The sequence below is a fragment of the Buteo buteo genome, chromosome Z (genome assembly GCF_964188355.1).
Source record: "Buteo buteo chromosome Z, bButBut1.hap1.1, whole genome shotgun sequence".
In the NCBI taxonomy this organism is placed as follows: domain Eukaryota; kingdom Metazoa; phylum Chordata; class Aves; order Accipitriformes; family Accipitridae; genus Buteo; species Buteo buteo.
In genome coordinates this window covers 9,349,119-9,368,450 of record NC_134204.1, presented here as the reverse complement: position 1 = coordinate 9,368,450, position 19,332 = coordinate 9,349,119, and the positions used below count along the sequence as shown (strand labels likewise).

General features: G+C 45.0%; 1 protein-coding gene across 1 annotated transcript in view; it reads right to left on the bottom strand.

The window, feature by feature from the left end:
* CELF4 (CUGBP Elav-like family member 4) overlaps positions 1-19,332 on the bottom strand; it is a 715,059-nt gene that overhangs the window by 62,439 nt on the left and 633,288 nt on the right. Inside the window, exons 7-8 of the mRNA XM_075019814.1 lie at positions 9,232-9,379; positions 3,834-3,983 (exon numbers count right to left, since the gene is read on the bottom strand). Of these exons, the coding sequence (XP_074875915.1) occupies positions 3,834-3,983; positions 9,232-9,379 (298 nt within the window). The remainder of the gene's footprint in view (positions 1-3,833; positions 3,984-9,231; positions 9,380-19,332) is intronic.

The window sequence follows — 19,332 nt, the reverse complement described above, 5'->3', positions numbered from 1 at the left end:
AGCAGAAACCAGTGCAGATGGTCTCCGCTGTTATTGTACATCATACACTGTTACAAGAGAGGCATTGGGCTCTGGGTGGCTAAGAAGCTTTGGCAGAAGAGCACAATCCCTGTTACTATGGCTAATGTGGAAATGGCAAATGCTTTTGTGCTGCTGCAAAGTGACTCACAAGATCATGGCATAACAGATTATGCTCCTTGTCCCCACTATAGGCTGTGACACATTGCCATGTTCAATAGCTCTGCAAGCTGAAAGACTGAAGGGCAGGCATTAATACACAAAAAGGTCAGATCTCCAGAGGGGCTTAGACTAGTGGAAGGGGAAATATTTACTCCCTTGTTATTCTGTCCATGCCAAAAAGTGCATTGTGAGGCATTATGTGCTGGCTGAGTTTGGAAACGGTAAAAGCATGGCTTGCAAAGAGTATGCCTGCAAGGAATGGTTTTCTAGTGCTACTGCATGGATCCATAGCCTGGCTAGAGCCATAGAAAAAGCTAATTCCTGCAGGGACTGGGGCTGTGATCAGAGACCTAGTCAGTAGGGTTGTTCAACCTACTCTTTCTTGCCTTTGCCCCAAAGCCATGCGATGGTTCAGTAGTCTGACTCAAATCATACTGTGTGTGTCCCTGCTTCAGACAAAGGGAATCTTAAAGAAAGACCACAGGGGAAGACAGGAAAAAAAAAGAGTGAAACTACAGAGTAAATACAATTACATGGTATGGACCTGTTTTTATAGTGCAAAGACTGTGGAGTTCTGGTGTCTTTTAGATGCATCATCAAAAATATTATAGCTAGACACAAAGGTGGACATGTAGACAAACTGCACAATTAATGGGATTTATTTGTGTCTGAATGATGTGGATTTCATGCCTCTACAGATTTTGATTGTCCCGTTTTGCTATTTTCAGACAACAAAGATCATTCTGCTACAGGATCTAATGGTGTGAACCCACATTTGAGTTTTTTGTGGAGTATGAAAGAGTATCTGAGAGCAAAATTCAGGCTTTAAACAATATATGGCAAGTCATAATCATAGCAAGACTATGGTTATGTACCTAATACTGCAGCACTCCTAACCACTTTCAGAATGAGAGATATACCATAAAAGAAAGTTGTTTGGAAGATGCTGACTTTGGATGGGGACTGGCATGTTCTTTTCTTCTCTATAATGTTAGTGCAATTGCATGCTCAGCTTTAATGTTTTATTTCTACCCTTGCATTTAGAAGCACAGACATGCCAAAACACAGGGCAGTGCCAGTAACAAATGCTACACAGGAAAGTGTGAAAAATCCCATAATAAACAATGATGGAATAAGCTGCCTAGTGATGAAAATTTCTTTCTAACCCCAAGCAATTAGTGGCTGGCTTATATCATAAAGCATGAAGGTTTGTGTCCTTTCTACACTTTTATCCACTCAGATATGGCTGTGGATGTTCTCATTACCCATATAAATGTCTAATTCTTTTTTTTTTTTTTATACTGCTAAGCTCCAGGCCTCAGTAAACCTGCAGCAAGGAGTAAAGTTTTGGAGAGTGCATAAATGCTCATGAGAAAGAAGAAAACAAGACAGAGCAAACACATGATGTGTCCTACACCCAAACTGCTACAAAGGGCCTTGCTTTGAGGGTTTCGTTGGTAGTGGGGACAGGGAGAAGTAAAATGAGAGGTGAGGGTTTGGCCTGCCGCTGTTCCCTTTACACCTCTGCTACAAGTTAAGATGTCACAATGGTATGGAGAATTTGAGCACCAAGACAGATTAATATGTTGCTGTAGACACACTGAGATGTATCCAAACTTTACACAAAGCAGACTATTTGGATGTCAGCTTTACCAGCAGAAAGGAGCCTCCCTGCCTGCAACAAAGTAGAGCAAGGATGACTGTCACCTTTCAGCGTGTTAGGCTGTTGGGGTTTGTGAAGTGACTTACTGTGAATTGCTGGCTGAGCAAGTCTCTCCAAAACTTAGGGAAAATCAGAATAAGGCCATTGACTTTTATGTAATCATGGATGAAATACCTAACTGAAAGCTTTCTTTAATTATGGGGATAGTTGGAGATAGTAACAAAAGCTCAAGTCATTAAGATTCATCTAGAAAGATCATCTTTTCTCTGGTATCTGCAGTAATGGATCATGGAAAATTAGCTAAAAGGAGCTAGATAAACTAGAAAAAAAGATAGACATAGAAATGGATGAAAAAACGGAGAGATGATAGACTGGCAAACAGGTAGATACTTAGATAGGTGGATAGTTGAAAAGGTGGCTGTATTTATATAACCTTAAAGACAGGGTGCTTTCTTGGTGCTGTGGTTGAGCACACTGAGCACGCTAAGGGCTCCCTGCAATTTTCTGATGCCTCCATAAGCCTCCAAGAGCTCCCTATCCCTCTAAGCTGCTACAAACATGTATATACATGCCTAACTTTTAGCACAGTAAGCCCCTTGATTTCAATCCCGCTTAAAGTTGAACTCACGGCTAGATGTTTACAAAGTGTGTGTGTGGAGGATAATAATTATTTTTCAGTACTCTTGGTATTTCTGGGCTTTCCTGTGCTGCATTCACAGGGTGGCTTTTTTCAGTGACATTGTCTGAACTGTGACTAGGTAAGAGTTTTGTATTTCTACGTTATGTGATATTTTGCCTTGTAGCTCATAAAGTCCCCTGTGATGTTGAACCTTCTGAGTTTTCAGGACTGGCTGAGATCGAAATAATTTTTTTTTTCTTAGGGGTTTTGTGGGCTTTTTGGCTGGAGCATCTGACTCAGTCTTTAATTTCCTAACAGACTAGATCAATCTATGAGTGCCCCAGGGTAAAATACTCCTTTGCCAGCCGGTGGCTACGATCAATTAGTAACATTTACTTAAATTTTTATTGTTATGATTGTTATTATTGGTATGTATACAACAATAGTAAGGAATGTCTTCCTAGCAGAAGTACAGCTTGGTGGAGAGGGCTATTTCAAATCTTGAGGATGCTGAAAAAATGTAGGTGCACATTGAGGACTTGTGTAGTCTGGAGTTCTTGGTGATTACAGCCTCAGAGTGTCCATATATTTGTAAGTGCAGGTACAGAGGTAGGTATGTATCCTTTAACTGCCTTCATTCATCCCTGGCTGCCAGGGCTTGCAAAATCACCCCTTCAGTGCTGGCATCTTTTGAACTAGTCACAGTCTGAATCCCAGCAGCAGTTCTCTGGTGGTGTTCCACAAAAGGGTGAGGCTGAGCCCATTCTGTGGCTATATTAAAGGAGCTTCAGTCTCCAGGTCTGCATTTCGGAGACCAACACTCGCTGTCTGCACACACGGTGTGAGGAATGGATCAGTTTGTGTCAGCAGCCATGTGGACTCTCTGGCCTGAATCTCCCAGAGCCATTTGGCTGCAATGGAATCCCAGTAGGACATACCAACAGTGGGTGCTAGGAGATGCAAACAGGCTTAGCACAGCTCCTTCAAGGCCAGCCAGGAGCAAAACCCTTGGGAGTACTGCTAGGAGATCTGCCAGCACGAACTGGTCAGGCCTCAGATCAAATTTTAACTAGAGCAAAACACGCTGCGTGTCCTGATTGTATTCACCAGACAAGTCATCCAGCAGATGAGCACTCAATTCTTCAGCATAAAAATTTTTCACCTCCCATACACCCTTGATGTCTATCATCCAGATTTAAGTGTATAATCGCTGTAGTGGGTAAGACCTAACTATACCAATGCTAGAGGGAGCCCTGATGGTATGGGCTATAAACCTTCAGAGGTGGCTCACGGTAGACAAAGCCTGTGGATGTGGACAATCTCCCTGAGACTGAAGGAGCAGTTTGTGGGCACAGCATTGGTCTGGCTTACCTGGGTAAGGGTGGATGCCATTAGCAAACACGGCTTCTGCGGCGGGCTGCCCATTAGCCTGCGGCGGGAGGCCAGTGAAACCATTCACCCCAATTGGAGATGGGATGCTAGGCACAGCTGGTGCAGTTATGCCAGGAGGCGTGCTTCCACCTGCAAGCGGGGAAGACACAAAATCAGAGCTGGTGAGTACTGGAAGCAATAACTACAGGGAGAAAACTGCTGACACAACAGCTGTGACCACCACACAGAAACCTTCTGAGAATCCAAGAAGTGAAAAATCTCCTGAGCTGTTGTGCAAAGAAAGGGACAGCTTGCCACTGCTTCTCTGTTTGGAAAGTGCTTAAGAAAGGCTTGCAAAACTTTATTCAGCAGAATGAAGCTTTTGCTTGATGATCATGGTCTCTATGGCTAATATATAGCAATAGAAAACTATAGAAATATCACCCTCCCTCCTCAACTTTCTCCTTGGAGTATTACCTGTTTAAATTGCTACATAACCAGATGTTTCTTTCCTAGATATCATTTAGCGTCAGAAGCAAATTCTCAGTCCCACCTTTCTACAGCAGTTCCTCTCAGTTTCTCTTTGGAGATGTCAGCTTTGTGGGTGTACCAATTTCCAGGACTACTCTGTCTGCACTCTCGCATGAATACACATTTCATGTACAAACTCATTCTGAACTTTCTCAGCACCAGGGATCCTTAAAAGGTTTGGCAAGTTGATTTGTAGCCTAAAAGCAGCCAGTGTTACTTTTTTTAGTGTCACTGTTTGGCTCAAACTTGATTTTGTAGAGTTTTAGCAGAGATCTCCCACTCAACAGAGGCAAAATTTGGGCTAGATTTGTTTCTTTCATGGAATCATACTTCAGAAGAACAATTTAGTCTTTATATTTTGGGTGGTACCCTGTCACCCACTGTTAGAGAATTCTTAAATTTCTGAGGGGAGAATTAAATCCCTCTGCTACCTCATTGACTGCTCCTCTGTATATTTATAAATGACTGGGCGGTCTGTGCTTCTTGCAACATATTCAGTATGTTTTGAGGGACCAAAAATGAGCTTTCAATGAGTATGAAATCGTATTTTTCTCTTTCTAGCTGTGAGTGGGAAGTTAAACTATCTTATCTTAAGCGATATCTTTCTTTGTCAGGGTATACTAGTGATGGAAAGCACCATTTTTGCAGTAACCTCTTTTTTAAAACAATTGCAGAAATTTTTTTCACCATAGCAGCATTCCATGATGGGTTAGTCCAATAACACATTTTAATGCCTACTTAAATCTGTGTTGGTGCTTTAAGAAAGCCAATACAGATGCATGAGATATTTTAATATGTTCTGATTTGAGTAGCCCAAAAAGCAGGCAATATTTCAGCTCTTTTCTTATACCATAAGCAGACAAGCTGCTGTTTCCCCTTTGCTTATTTAAATGGTGTTGGCCTTTAAAAATGTCCTCTGTGGAGGTACAGGGAGCCAGCAATGGCAACCGAAGTCCAAAGGCAATGCTCTTAGCATATGCCATCAGCTTGCAAATCACCAAGTCTAGTTAAAATTTCAGTTGCTTTTCTGGATCTCTCCCTTATTTGCATAGACAATGTAAGTAATTTTTTTCTAAAATTGCAGCAAGGGATTTGTGCTTGCTATTTTGTGCATGTCTAAGGAAGTTTAGGCATATTCATTGCAATTCTTTAATTTTCTTCGTGTAAAGAACCCCCCTGGAGAGGTCATATCTGTAGTTGGAGTAAAACTGGCATAATGCCACCGCAGAGAACAAATGGTGGTGGAGCATGCCAGTTGTGGATTTCATCCCTTATTTGAGATCTCTTGCTGCAGCTATACCAGGTGCAGATTTACAACATGGAGGGAGGGAGGGAGGGAGAAGAGAAGGAAGGAAGCCTAAAGGAAATTTCATTTTTAACCCCTCTGTGCAGTTAACAGAGTGGCTGACCCACTGCAGATCCACTTTTCACCCAGATTATACCAATGATGGGAGAAATGCAAAACTCGAACCAAACTTTCAGAGATGTCAATTTAATTGCCTCACAATTACGGACTGTTGTGTGAGAGAAACCTGACTCTTGATGGGGAACCATCAAAATGCCAGCAAACAGCATAAAATTTTCAAGGTCTGAATTACCTACTGGGACTGCCTCCTGCACTCCATCGACTGCAGGCAAGCCAGGTGACTAAATGTCTACCTTTTGTATAGTTAAAGCCAGTTGAGATGGATCTTGTCTCTAGTCTGTTAGATTTGCCTGGATCCAAACCTCTAAGTTCCTAGGTTCCATGGGAACTTGTGAGCCTGAATGAACTCATGGCCATGTCCCAAGGAGCCCACTCTCCTAGGGGTGGGATGCACAGAGAACCAGCCAGATTAGGAAGCCTGAAGATAGCAGCACAGAGGCACTATGCTTAGTCAGTACCTCCAAAATCTCTAGGACTTCTGGGTTACCAGTGCTCTTTTTCTAGCACAATTTTTCTTTTGCTTAGGAAAGATCAAAACACTTCTTTTTTTTCAATGTTCCAAACACTTTTTCTAATGCCTGTTTTTCAGAGAACTTTGAAATGTTTCATTTTCATTCCAAGTCAGAACAAAGATATACTTCAATGACTGGAAATCCTGCTATGAAGCAGAATGATCATTTTCTATTTGGCTTTCTGAATGCTAACAAAAGCCAGCAGGAGAATTCACGTTAGGCTTCAGATATCTCCTGGCTACTCAGAAATCGTTGCTAGTGTTGTAGGCTTGCTTGCTCAGACGTTATGTGAAACATTTTCTATGCATTTTATCACAAGCTTTGTGAGTGTTGTAGTAATACAAGGAGTCATTTCAAAGTCTAAACATTTCACCCAAGGAATAATTGTCAATGGATATTTCCACAACCCATTACAGAGGCTTTTCATGAAGGAAGCTACCCATTCAAGGTAAATCTGCAATAACGGCAAAGCGCATAGGCTCCATAATTGAAAATATGTCATAAGGAGAGCGCAAAATCTTCCACCTTTCATGAAAGAGATCAAAGGATCATCTAAACCAGCATCTTATTTTCAGTAATGACCAGTCATGGGTGCTCTTGAAAGCATGTTAAAATCTTGAGCTTTCCTCTCCTGTATTCTGACAATAAGAGCTTAACAGTCCCCAGAGGGCACCGGGCACACCAGAAGAGGAGCAGAGTTTACGCCAAAGAAGGGCTGGGATATTTTTCACGTGCTAGATATCACTGCAGGCGCAGAATTGGGCTGTTGTACTGGTATTTACACACCTATGTAACAGAACTTACTCATTCTCAAGACTTATTTATACCCAAAAGAGCTTGTGCTCTTTTGTGGTGGGGCCATCACAAACCATGGCCTGGATTCAGCTTTCCAGGCCCTGAGAGCATTTGAATTCCAGGCAGTCTTTGTTTGATGTTCTCTCTGCTCCCATCAACACAAAACAAATCTAGCTAGTGCAAATATGATAATCTTTCCAGCAGTGGGTTTAAAGGGTGCACATATAATTAAGCCACTTTTCTATTTGGATTTGCAGTAGCTCCATTGACTTGTTGTTTATACATTTATCGTTGTGTAAACATATATTTTGAAATGTGTGGTATAAGAATTTTTGAGTCAAGTGCTTTTCCTTGGGTTTCCATAAGTTCGCGTGGAATGAGATCTGTCTTTCTTTCTCTCCCCTTTTTTCCCCCTCATATTCTAATACAAGCAAAGGAAAAGATAAGTATCTGATCCAGTAGCTGCTGACATTGTTCCCAGCTGCAGATTGCAAAGAGATGCTAAGCTGTGTGTGAACGGGGACAGGTTTTCTTTGGTGGACAGGTTAGCAGAGCTCAGTTCATTAGGAATGGCTCCTGAGCCTGCATTGCTGTGGTGCCTTATCTCCCTGCTGTCCGGTGTTTCTCAGCCACGAGGCATCTTTCCTGGCTGTTTTGTCAGACGGCCCTTTGCTGCTCCAGGGCTGGTGCAGACCTCTTCGTGTTCGGCAATGAAGCTGTTTCTTTCCTCTCTTACTGCTCTGCTCTGGAGTCCCAGATCCTGTTCTGCCCAGTGCTGCCTGTGCCACAGCTGGCTCAGGCAGAGCCCACTCCCATATCTCACCCCAAACCTCTGTCAGGCTGGTCCCCTCCTGGCCAGCTTGGTGCTTCAAGGTTCACACAAAGGCACTGGTATGCCACATCTCTCTAAACACAGTCCCATCCCTAGTGCCTCTCCTAGGAACAACCTGCATCACCCCAGGGACCCTTTTATCCCAACCTGTCCCTTAGAAATGGTCCTCTGAAGATTGACCTTTAAGTCCTCTGCTCCCCTACCAGACTCTGTGGTATATTGTGAAGCTCTCCAAATTCTCACTTCTTTCCTCTCGTGGTTTGGCCCCACTTTCCCTGCTGCCCTGCTTCCCTGCTGTTAGGCCACATGCCACTCCATGACTACCAGCCCTGACGGTTCCTTGACCTGTTCCCTGCCTGTTCCTGCCCAAATGATTTCCTTGTGCTTCAAGCTCCAGGAAAGCCAGTCCTGTTTCCATCTCAGCTTAATTCTCTGTGCAGTGAACCATATACTGCAGCTCCTAGCATGGGCTTCTTGCGACACCTCACAGCATACCTGTCTCTGCGCCAGCAGCCAGAAACCATCTCACCAAACACTTGCATTCCCGGTATGCACCGGAGGTCTTCCCTGAGTACCTCCTGTCCTATTTCATGGTAGGGGAAAAGCTTGTGTCCCAAAGACATAGCTCATCTTGATAATAATAATTGCATCTCACCAGAAATCTTATCTTGTTTGTCTTTGGACCAGCCTGGCTGTGACAGCACCAGCACTGACCCCCTTGGACATCCATATGCACCACCAATAAACCAGTGGAGGTCACTGGGGGATGTTTTGTGCCATTTGGAGAGTGCTCAGAGCTAAAGGAAAGCTCTGTAAGGGATAAGGCTGAGAAGGAAGAGTCATGGCTGAGAGCCCTTTCCAATGCCTTCCCTGCCAGCACCCTTCCTCCTTCCCAACAAGACCAATTGCTTCACAGCTCTGGTGGGTCTCAACCCTCTTGCTCTCCTCACCCACCAGTGAGCACCATTCAGCACAGGGCGCAGCTAGCCCAACAACCCACTGCTGGCAAGCCCTTTGGCTTTGCCCTTACAAATATTTCATGATACAGAAGCTGACCTGCAGCTGGCCCCAGCTCTGGAAGAGGTGGCAGCAGCCTTTCTCTGCCCTTTCTCCCACTCCCAGACCACGAAAGGAACTGGTCGGCTCCACTTCTCTCTTCTGGTGACCTTCACCAACAAGACCAACATTTCAGTAAACACCTACTGGGGGAGAACGCGTCAGCTAACGTGTCCTGCCAGGTCACCTCTGGGATGTGGCCAGCTTTTTCTGCCCTTTGCCCTCTCCACCCCCCCGGCTCCTTACCTGAGGTTGGTGTCATGGGGGTGGCTGCCAGGCCATTCATGTTCAGAGCCGCCATCTGCTGCATCTGGGCTGCAGCAAAGGCTGCCATGGGGTTCAGGTAGCCGCCCTGCGCCACCGACGCCATGATCGCGGCTTGCTGCTGCATCAGCTGGAACAAAGAGAGCAGGGAAAAAATATCACGCGGTCACCAGCAGGGCAGCCCCCAGCACCGGCACTAGGATGGGGACCCAGCGAGGGGGTGAGGCATCCCTCTCTTTTGAGATGTCAGCTCACCACGCCTGCGGGACCCCCCGGCCTTGGCCTTCCTTCTCGCTATAGGGGCAAAGTGCATCTTTGCATCTTGGGTTCTTTATGGTCCCCACCCCCACAACGTGTTCCACTGTGTGGAGGTCTCCCATGAGCTGGACTCAGCCCTCTGACTCCCTGGTACTTCCCTGATGAGAAAGGCAGAGAAAAGACTTTATACAATCCTGAGCAGAGAGGTTTTGTGGCTTAAATTTCTGATATCAAAGCTCTGGGAAAGCACTGGTGGCTGCTGATTGGGGAAAGTGTCTGTGGAGCGGCGGGGAGAGGGGATCCCTTCTCCAGAGCAGCAAGCTTAGCCAGTTCTCTGCAGATAACCTGATTTGTTTCCAGCTGTCAGTGACAAAAATCTTTTTTTCTTGTGCTGCTGGGAGACTTCTGGTGGGCACTGACTAAAATCATGACCAAACTTTCTAACCAGATTATAGCACCTATTTCCAACACAACCAAGGAGAAACTCCTGGAAGAGCTGTACAAGAGAAGGGAGCTCTCTTACGTTAGCAAGATTAATACTGTGTAGTGGGACATTCCCTCCCCTAAGGTTTTGATCTGGGATGACTTAATTATTTTTTTCCAGAAAGTGATCAAAATGCTGCCTCTTTTAGGGCACCTACAAGAGGCAGAAATAAGGAACCCAGGCTATGTTTTCAGGCATTTTGGAGTAAAAATTTCAGAGCAGAAGGGTGGTGAATAGATATGCATTCTGGAAGTGTTTCTTACATTAAAACCAGACTTTGCTATCATTATTTTACACTCTGAACCTGGTACACAGTCAATGCAGTTCACGTGTGCAGTATGGCTGCTGTGGGCTTGTAAAATGCTCCTGCTGTGAAGGAGAAGACAGTCTGGATGAAGTTACCTCTTGTCCCCTTCCCTGGACCTGCACAAAAGGCCAGATGAGGTAAATCTGAGTCTGTAACCAAGCCCCACTAGTGACCAATGGTGGATGCTTAGAGAAAGTGGGGGAAAGAGGATGAGCGGAGAGTGAAACCTCACTCCGTTCATTCCCCAGTCTCTGGTAATGTGTGACTTGATGATAATAGTGGAGAAGGAAACTGTTTTTCTGTAGTAATTTTAGAAGTGACTCATGTCTTTGCTGTCTCCAGAATTGGACTACCTCTGTTTTGCTGCCCTCTGTGATTTCACTCTCCCATCAGGAAATCACCCTCTGATGTTGTTTAAGCACACGGGACATGCTTCTCAGCATTAAACAGACGTCAAAAGTCATGGCAAGGAACAGACTGTTCCCTACTGTTCCCTTCAATATTGAAACATCGGCTAAATTAGCTGTTCATACACACACACACTAAAACAAATCCTTGAAATCACTGTACTCATTCAAATGCTGAAATTTTCCTTGTCACCATCAGTAAAGAGACCAAAGTAAAGGATGCTCTGCCACTGACCTGCTGTATAACCATGCACAAGTTGTATAAATTTGCCTTGGTTTCTCCAGAAATAGAATGGAACACAGGACACCTGCCTCCCCACATGAGTGCCTTCAGATATACAGATGAAAAGTGCTCTACTAGAGTTGAGTACTGTTATTTTTTGAAGCCTAATGCAGATTGGTGGCAAGGTGGTGGCTTTCCCTTTGATTGTTAATTACTCTTTTTTATTATACCCTGCATAAGACACTTTCACATTTTAATTAGTGATATCCTGTTCTTTGTAATTGCTGATAGAGTGATTAGACAATGTTTTCTATTATAGCACAATGCTGATTCCCCTTTAAGGAGTACATTTGTTTCTAGGCACCATTTGAGTTTATTCTCCAGAGGAAGCACTGAGCAGGTGATTTTAGTAAGTATGCCAAAGAAGTGAATGAGGAAGGGGCAATCCATCCATCTTTAACACTGGATTAACTCCAATGCTGGGTGTGCTGACTCGTATTTCATTTTCTGTGCTGGGTATTTTCACCTGGGGACAGCTGAGGATGTAACTGGCCAGTTGAAGAAATGATGGCCAAGATCTGTGCCTATAGGATCTGTTCAGCGCTGCTGATCAAAGAAGCATCTCTCTCAGATGGATGCGGTTGCAAGGGCTGGGGACAGTCCCGGTCTGCCCTTTGCTGACTTTGCTCTGTTTCTGCAAAGCTGACAACAGCTGCATGAGCAAACCCCCCTCAAAATACAGAGCGACATATGACTGGTCACCTGTGTGTCATGGTCAGTCTGGCTGGCAGATAACAGCCTGGTATTTGTACCAGAGACCTTCTGGGCAGGCAGGGGACTACGTTTTTGGCATTTCCCATTGTCAGATTCAGTAAACTAAATACAGATGGAGTTTCCTCTGAGCTGGTCACCTATTACAGTTGACGTGATAACAGGCAGAGGAGTCTAGGCCAAGATTTCTTTCTCCCTTCTGTACCCGAATGCCTCAGGGCAGATGAATTGCAGCTTTGTTTCTCCCCATTGACTATATGTGGAGCCTGAGGTGATCAGTTCAGCTTCGTGTATCAACACAGTCAGATAAAATCATTCCCACCCCTTACCTGGCCCTCAGCAGATATTTTTGGACCTTGGTTCCCAAACATTTTAAAGAAAGGTGTTAATCCTTTCTTTCATTTATATTTCACAGGGCTCTATATAAAAGATACCGTGTTGCCAATGGTAGTACAAATGATTGTGCTGCTCCAAAGACAATCTCCATTTTGCACTTAGCAAAGCTAGGCAATCACTTGTGACATTATTTCTGGCTTATGCAACTCCGTCTCCTGCTTATGGATGTCTCTAAGTTGTTCAGAGTTAACTCCACAATGGCAGGTGCTCCTTCTGGTTTGCAGACCAAGTAACCTGAATGTGCGGCTTCTTGTGTATTCAGAGGGCACTGGAAGATGCATATTTGTAGAGTATACCTTGGCTACATGCATACTTCTATTTGCAGTGTAATGTCATTCATGCATTTCTGTCACAGACCTTCAGAAAGAAGAAGGTATTTTCTCTCTCCTTATGAAAAGAACTAGATGATCCTAATCTGCTTGTTCGTGCTGTAGGTGCAGGGTCTGCAGCCTAAAGCCTGGTGGGTTTCAGTGAAACAGTCACTTAAAACTGGCTCTACTCCCACAGAGACTGAATTAGGATCTTGAGGAGCAAAGAGGTTAAATTTAGCTTAAGGTTAAAAAGCTAATGCAGTGAAAATAAGGCCCCAACCTGTGATTTGGGAAAGTAGGTTCTGCTGCTTCTGCTACAGCAGGCATCCTGCAGGGAGCGGCCACCCCACTTCTGTTAAGGTCAGTGCTCCGTGGATACCCAAGATGCCCTGGAGACCTGGAACCCTCCCTGGCATGGTAAAATAAGCTGGAGCCCTGTATCTTATGAGCCAGAGGATGTACACTTTGCTGCAGCCTTCAGAGCCAGACTGTGGGGTAACCTGGTGTCTCCTCCAGAGATGGAAGGAGTATAGCATCCCGTACCTGAACACAGCCATGTACCCCAGCTAACTGGCCTTGCTTACTCGGCTAGAGGGGGGACCCCAACCATGTCCCAGCCATGTCTGGACATCTCAACCCTTGACAACACTCCTGCCACCCTTCTGCAGCCATGTTTCCCATTCATGCCCTTCTCTCTCTCTCTGGTTGGACGTGCTCAGGGCCAAAGCTTAAGGAGGAAGAGGAGGGGGGTCCTTCCCAGCCCAGGGGCTGGTGGTCACAGCCCTGCTGAGTGCAGCAGCACCATGAGGGTAAAAGGATGGGAGCTCGGTCACCTTGAAAGAAGCTGACAGCATAGTCCTACCTCCTTTCCCCAGGGTGGCTCCAGGGTAATTTATAAAAGGAGGGCAAGTCCTGTAAGGGTCACCAGTCTCCCTTATAAAACCTCTGGGGCATTCCCAATAAAAGTCACCCCACTCCTTCCCCAGCTTTCCCTGAAGACAAATGTCCCATCCACTCTTCTTTCACTTTGAAAGAGGCCCAGTGTATGGTCCCAGTTAATAAAGCTGTAGAAAGTGAGGCAGTGACCCCACCAGAGGCAAATCAATAGCAGCAGGGCCCCTGGGTATTGTGTACTTTAAAATATGCCATTTGAAATGCAGATTTTCCCTGCCTGGGCTGGGGCCACAGAGCAGTAATCAGAAAGGCAGCCGCCTTATTATCTCAGACTGATCCAAGGGGATGGAGAGGAGCTTTTCCCTTCCTCAGCTGAAAGGACATTTTCCCTTTTGCTTCTCTTACTTCCTTGGCATGATCTTTGCCTCATCATTTAAAGCTTTTTCCCATCCAAGTTTAAAGATTTGTACCTTCTTTCCTCCAACCTGGCCTTTACTATTGCTCAAATATTTATCTTCTGAGGAGACCAGGAGATGCTACCAAACTGGTTCATGCCTGTGGACAGCACCTCAAGAGCTAAGAGCCTGCAGTCCCTATCCCAATGCTTGAGAACTGATGGGGCAGCAGGAAAAGCACTGGTAAGGCCATCCAAAGCACGGGAAGGGGTGGTAGTGATGGTTGGTTAACAGAGAGAGATGGGAGAATTTATCTCACACACCCTTTTGCTACCTCAAGTTAAGGTGGCTATACTTCAGCCAGCTCTGTCATCAGTGGATAGATAGACACCTCCACGGGCTTATCCATCCTATCCTAGCATGGGAGATTAAGGTAAAAAACAGCAAAGGGTGAAGTTTTGCAGCACAGCTCCACCAAAGCAAGAGCTGGCTGATGCACAGCTCCCTCTCCGTGTCTTGCTGCTACCTTTGCACCAGGAGAGATGCGTGTCCAACACTGCCAAGCACCAGCACAGGAACAACACCAGCAGAGCATTAACCATACAGCACAGACACGATGTTTACTGCAGTTTTCATCCCAGAATCGGGTGCCTGTGTGGTCACTGTCACTCTAGTGGTGTGGAGTGAGGACACGTGGCCAGAGGTGGGGTTGGGAATGGGATGGCTGCCTCTGGCATCAGGTGGCTGTTAGACAGCAGGGTTGTGCAACCGCACTCAAGGAAAGGAAATGCTGTCCTTCTCTTACAGGAGGAACAGATGCACGGAGAGATGAAAGAACTTTCTCAAGGCCAAAATGTCCTGCTAGAAATAGGACAAGGATGCTACAGCCTGCCTCCCCCAGCCCCCAAAAGAAATACATGTGAAACTGAAGAAGGGGAAGAGGAGAGAGATGGATTATTTCTGATGAGCTCTTTTTGAAATAGCATGATCATTGCCCTTGGAAAAGGTTTATTCTGAACTATCTGATGACCTTCTCATTTTTTTTCAGTGTTATTTTCTATCCTTGTCTCTGAATCACATGATGTTTTGTTTGACTTTTCATATTCTTCATTCAGTAATAAAAATAAAAGTAATAACAGCATCCCACTCTTCCCACCTCTGATGATCTATACAAACACTTAGCTAATTAATACTCATGGTACCCCTGTGATATTAATAGGTAGGTAAAGTGATCAATCAAGCAGAAAGAGGACTCATATTTGGTAAAATCACATAATTGACAAATTTGCGTCTGTTTTACCTAACTGACCATTGGGAAATAAAATAAAAAATATCTTCCAAGCCTTCAAACAAACAGAAGGTATTCTGTAAAAAAATCAGAATGGTCCTTCAGACATCTTTTAATGTCTTTTTGGGAACAGAAATTTCTGCTTTGAAAATAAAATTCAAATTTAATTAAGATTTTAAAAAACCTAAACAAAAGTGCAACACCTGGATTCATGTGTCTTAGTGTCTTTCTGAGGCCTGATACACAAAAGTTTGGATTTCTAACTTCCTGAGAACTGTGGAAAAAAACCCAAACCTAAAACTAAAAATGCATATAGAGCCCAAATCTGAGTGTTCATTATTTCTGAATTACCAAGGAGCTGATGATCACAAATATGGTATTAACCCTGCTACAAAGTATTATGGCTTCAAAATAGCTTCCTCTTCTGGAATGGATCAGAACAAGTGATTTGCATAACAGGTAGTATTTACCAAATATACTGTCCCATTTTGGTCATTTAAATATAATAACTATTATATGCAGAAAATAGTCAATATTCAGTAATTTTCCCTGATTTCATAGGGCTAGCTGATTTTTTTTTAAGTATCTTTCCAAAATAATTTCACAGTATGAATTGAATAAATATTGGAAGAAGCAATTCTTCCCTTCAGCACTACCTCAGATCATTTAGCAGAAATATCCTTTCATCTCCACAGGAACTGGGACCTAGGCTTTTAAGGTAAGCATGGTAGTCACTGCTGTCCTAACTTCCCAAGGTGACCACTTATGATGATGACTGAGAGCTTTGCTGTGCTGGATGTTCCCAGATTTGTTGCAGTTATTGTCTGCAGTTCAGAGCTGCAGCCATTTGTACTTTTTCAGAGTGAGGGGAGATGGGATTTACTGACGGGAAAGGGCTTGGTGCAGGCTGGAGAGCAAATGTTACCACTGCCTATGTTGCCTCTGTGCCCATCTGTCTGTTTTTACTCACTAACTCTATGCCTGTCCCCTGCTGCAGGATGCAATCAGTCCCACAGCTGGAATTTGGCCAGGAGACCATGGCTAACACTCCCACCCCATTTTTTATGCAAACTTGATTTATGACTTTGATCTTATTTTAAATTATTTAAAAATTAAATAATTTATACAGTATCTGTCACTTTCTAAGGCTCCTTCCTTTGTTCTCGCTTTGCTTTTCTGCATTTTCCCATCTTCCCAACCCTTTTCAATCTGTGCACATTTCCTTTTCTGCATGGTGGGGCAGCAGTGACATGAGACAGCTGATAACTACTTGATACTTTCTTCACAGGGAGAAGACCTGCAGGAACTTTTCCCACTGTTGCTTATTTGGGCCAGAACTATACTACCACCATTCATAGTCTGGCTTGATTTTTGCTGCTTATGACTTGGAGCTTGGCCACCCCACCGCTTACTGGGGTCTAAAAAGGTGTGTTGTGCTGCTCTGAGCGGGAGTGTGTGCCTGCAGGTTTGTTCTCGACTGGCAGCAAATCAAACGTGGTGCCACCTAGCATCAGTTTCCTTCTCTCCAGGCTGAGTTCAGATCTATACCTCAAGCTGGCCTTAACTGAGACTGCAGAAAGAGCTATCAATACCCAGCTGATGTAGATCCACAGTAACCTGACAACAAAAAAGGCTGGTGCCCTATACATGTGTGAACTAAAATAAATAATTGCCCCATAAAAGGGGAACTTAAATGAGTATGGGAAGATATTGCTGAAAAGAAAAAAACCTAAAACAATCCAAAAAACCTGAAACAAATTAGTATAGGGGCTCTGGAGCTTCAGGGAGCCATGAAACCTGACTTGCTTTGAGCTGCATACAAAAGAGGTGAAGAGGGTCTGATGATGAGACTTTCTGTGTCACTGAAACAGCACACAGAGTGGCAAGCTTTGCAGGTGACACATGAGGAAGGGAGGCAAAACCAGACCCAGAGGAGAACTCCCTTTGCTCCCTGTTTTTTTTAACTCTGGATCTGAGGCCATATGGCTGCTGAAGCCAAGGACTAGTTGCTTAGCCGATGTGAGGCCATTGCTGCTATCAAGGTTAAAGTTGCTTAAGCTGAGGCTGAGCGGCTTGGCAGTGAGCAGCAGCACGAGTGAACTGTGATGTGGCCATTCGCTGAGCTACAAAGGAGGTAACTTAAAGAGGAGCTGGGGCCCAAAGCAGTCCTGGTGGCAACACTAACGACTATCAGTCAAACACTGATGGACTGAGACCCTCATCGCCACTCCTCAGTGGTGCTGCTGGGTTTGCAACTCCACGGCTGCCCACTGATCTCTGAAATGGCTGCACTGTGTGGGTTTCTGCTGCACTGGCCACCCTGATGCATGGAGACCTTCTGGCAGGAGCTAATCCAGTCCTGGTGATGTGCATGATGCCTCTCTGGGGGAGATTCAGCGACAAACCGCTGCCTAGGGGACCTGGCAACCTCCTCCATGGGGAGGCACCCTTGTAAATTATTGATTAACCAGCTCGCATGGGATTGCTTGGGAACTCTTGTATGGAGACATCAGTCAAGCTTGGACTGCAGTGGAATAGCTGGGACGACAGGTTACAAGTACAAATCAGAGAGCCTAGTGTCTCCTGCTAGTCCTGGCCTTACTACTAAGCACTGAGGCAGTTCTTAAACTTGTGTTACCATCATACCCCCCGTGTGAAAACCCATTGAGAGACAGCACAAGAGAGAGCCATGTCCCTGAGGGAGAAGGGAAAAATAAATAAATCTGATCATCAGCTTTATCTGTACATGGGGAAATGAGACCAGGGGGTCAAATGATTCACCCAAGGTCACATGAGTTGCTGGTGGCAATGGCATCAGCTGTCTTCACTGTCCTACTCTGGCATTTTCAGGGTTTCACCTTCCCTTCTCTTGACTTGCCTTAGCTCTTCAACTTCAGTTCGGGCTGAATAAAACTGCCCCCCCCTTTCCCTCTCCTCCTATCGATCCCTCCATCTCCTGCTGGCATTTGCGAGGTGCCAATCACCCTGATATCTAAGAGCCAGCAGTCCAAGGTGGATTAATCGGGACCGAGGGAACATCACAGAGCCCCAGCGCTCCCTTCCTTCCCTTTTGTGTGAGACTGTGAGATGAAGCAGATAGGGAGAGACACAGATAGGGAGACTGATTGAGAGACAGCATCTGAGCACGCTCTGGGTGTACAGGCACCTCACGGAAATGTGATCCCATCATTTAGACAGCTCTGAAGTCCCCAGGGTAATTGGTGTCACCAGCTTGTCATATCCAATGGGTCAAGATCTAAAACTCCTTCTTTCCCCTTTATTAGCATATTTACCAGGAAAAAAAAGAGGGTGGGTCCAATTCTGCCTTCATGGCAATCAATAGGAAAAATATTCATGTGTTTCAGGTGGAGCAGGAGCAGACCCAGGAATTGTTTTCACTCTTCCTTCAGCAATAAATCCTCACTCAAGCACGTACCCTCATAATGTCCTGTATTATCTGGTGAGAAATAGATGGAGGGAACTTTTGGGGGGGTAAAGGTGCAGACTGTATCCTCTTTTATGTCACTATAAACCTAGGCTGGAATTAGAAAAATTACTCTAGATTAAAGATTATGCCAGGAGAGTTCTTGGATGAGAGCATCGAGACAGTGTTGTCTTTACCACCTCTCCAGCTGCCTGATCAATGCCTGTTGTGTAACATTGGAGCCACATCTCCTGCCTGACAACATCTGCAGATGTTTGTCCTGAGCTGTCCATGGGTTGTCTCCTGTTAATTCCCCTGGTACTTGGGAGCACAAATGCTGTATCCTTCTGCCAGGCTGCTGGCCACTGACCTGGGCTCAGCTGTGATTTACTGTCTCTTTTCCTCTTCCTGCAGCCTACCCTGGCCAGGAGGACAGTTAAGCACAGCCAGGCTGGGGATGGGACAGCTCTTCCATCACGTGAGGAGGGGAGCAAGGGACAAAGGAAGAGACAAAGATTGTTTTTGACTGGGATTAAAAATGAACAGTGCAAAATGAAAGGAAAAATAGAATTTGTCTAATGGGGAGAGAATAAAAAAAGTCCAGATTACCACCAGGAGTTGGGAGGAGAAGGGAAACTTCTGTGGAGCTCTACAGCACATCCTCATGACTCTATATGGAAGTGTTCAGTGAGGCGCAGGACACTCAGTGGAGGGCAGAAATTTCAAGGCCCTCAAGTTAAAGAAAGAACATAGGGATGTGATGGGAAATCCATGGTGCCGATGCATAAGAAAGAAATAGGCAGGGAAGAAAGCAGAGCCTTGTGGCCAGTGCGCTGGAGGGAGTATGGGTACACTGGAGTGTGATTCCTGAGTTGGCCCTGTATACCTAAGGCAAGGCATTTGGTGTCTCTCATTCAGAAAGATA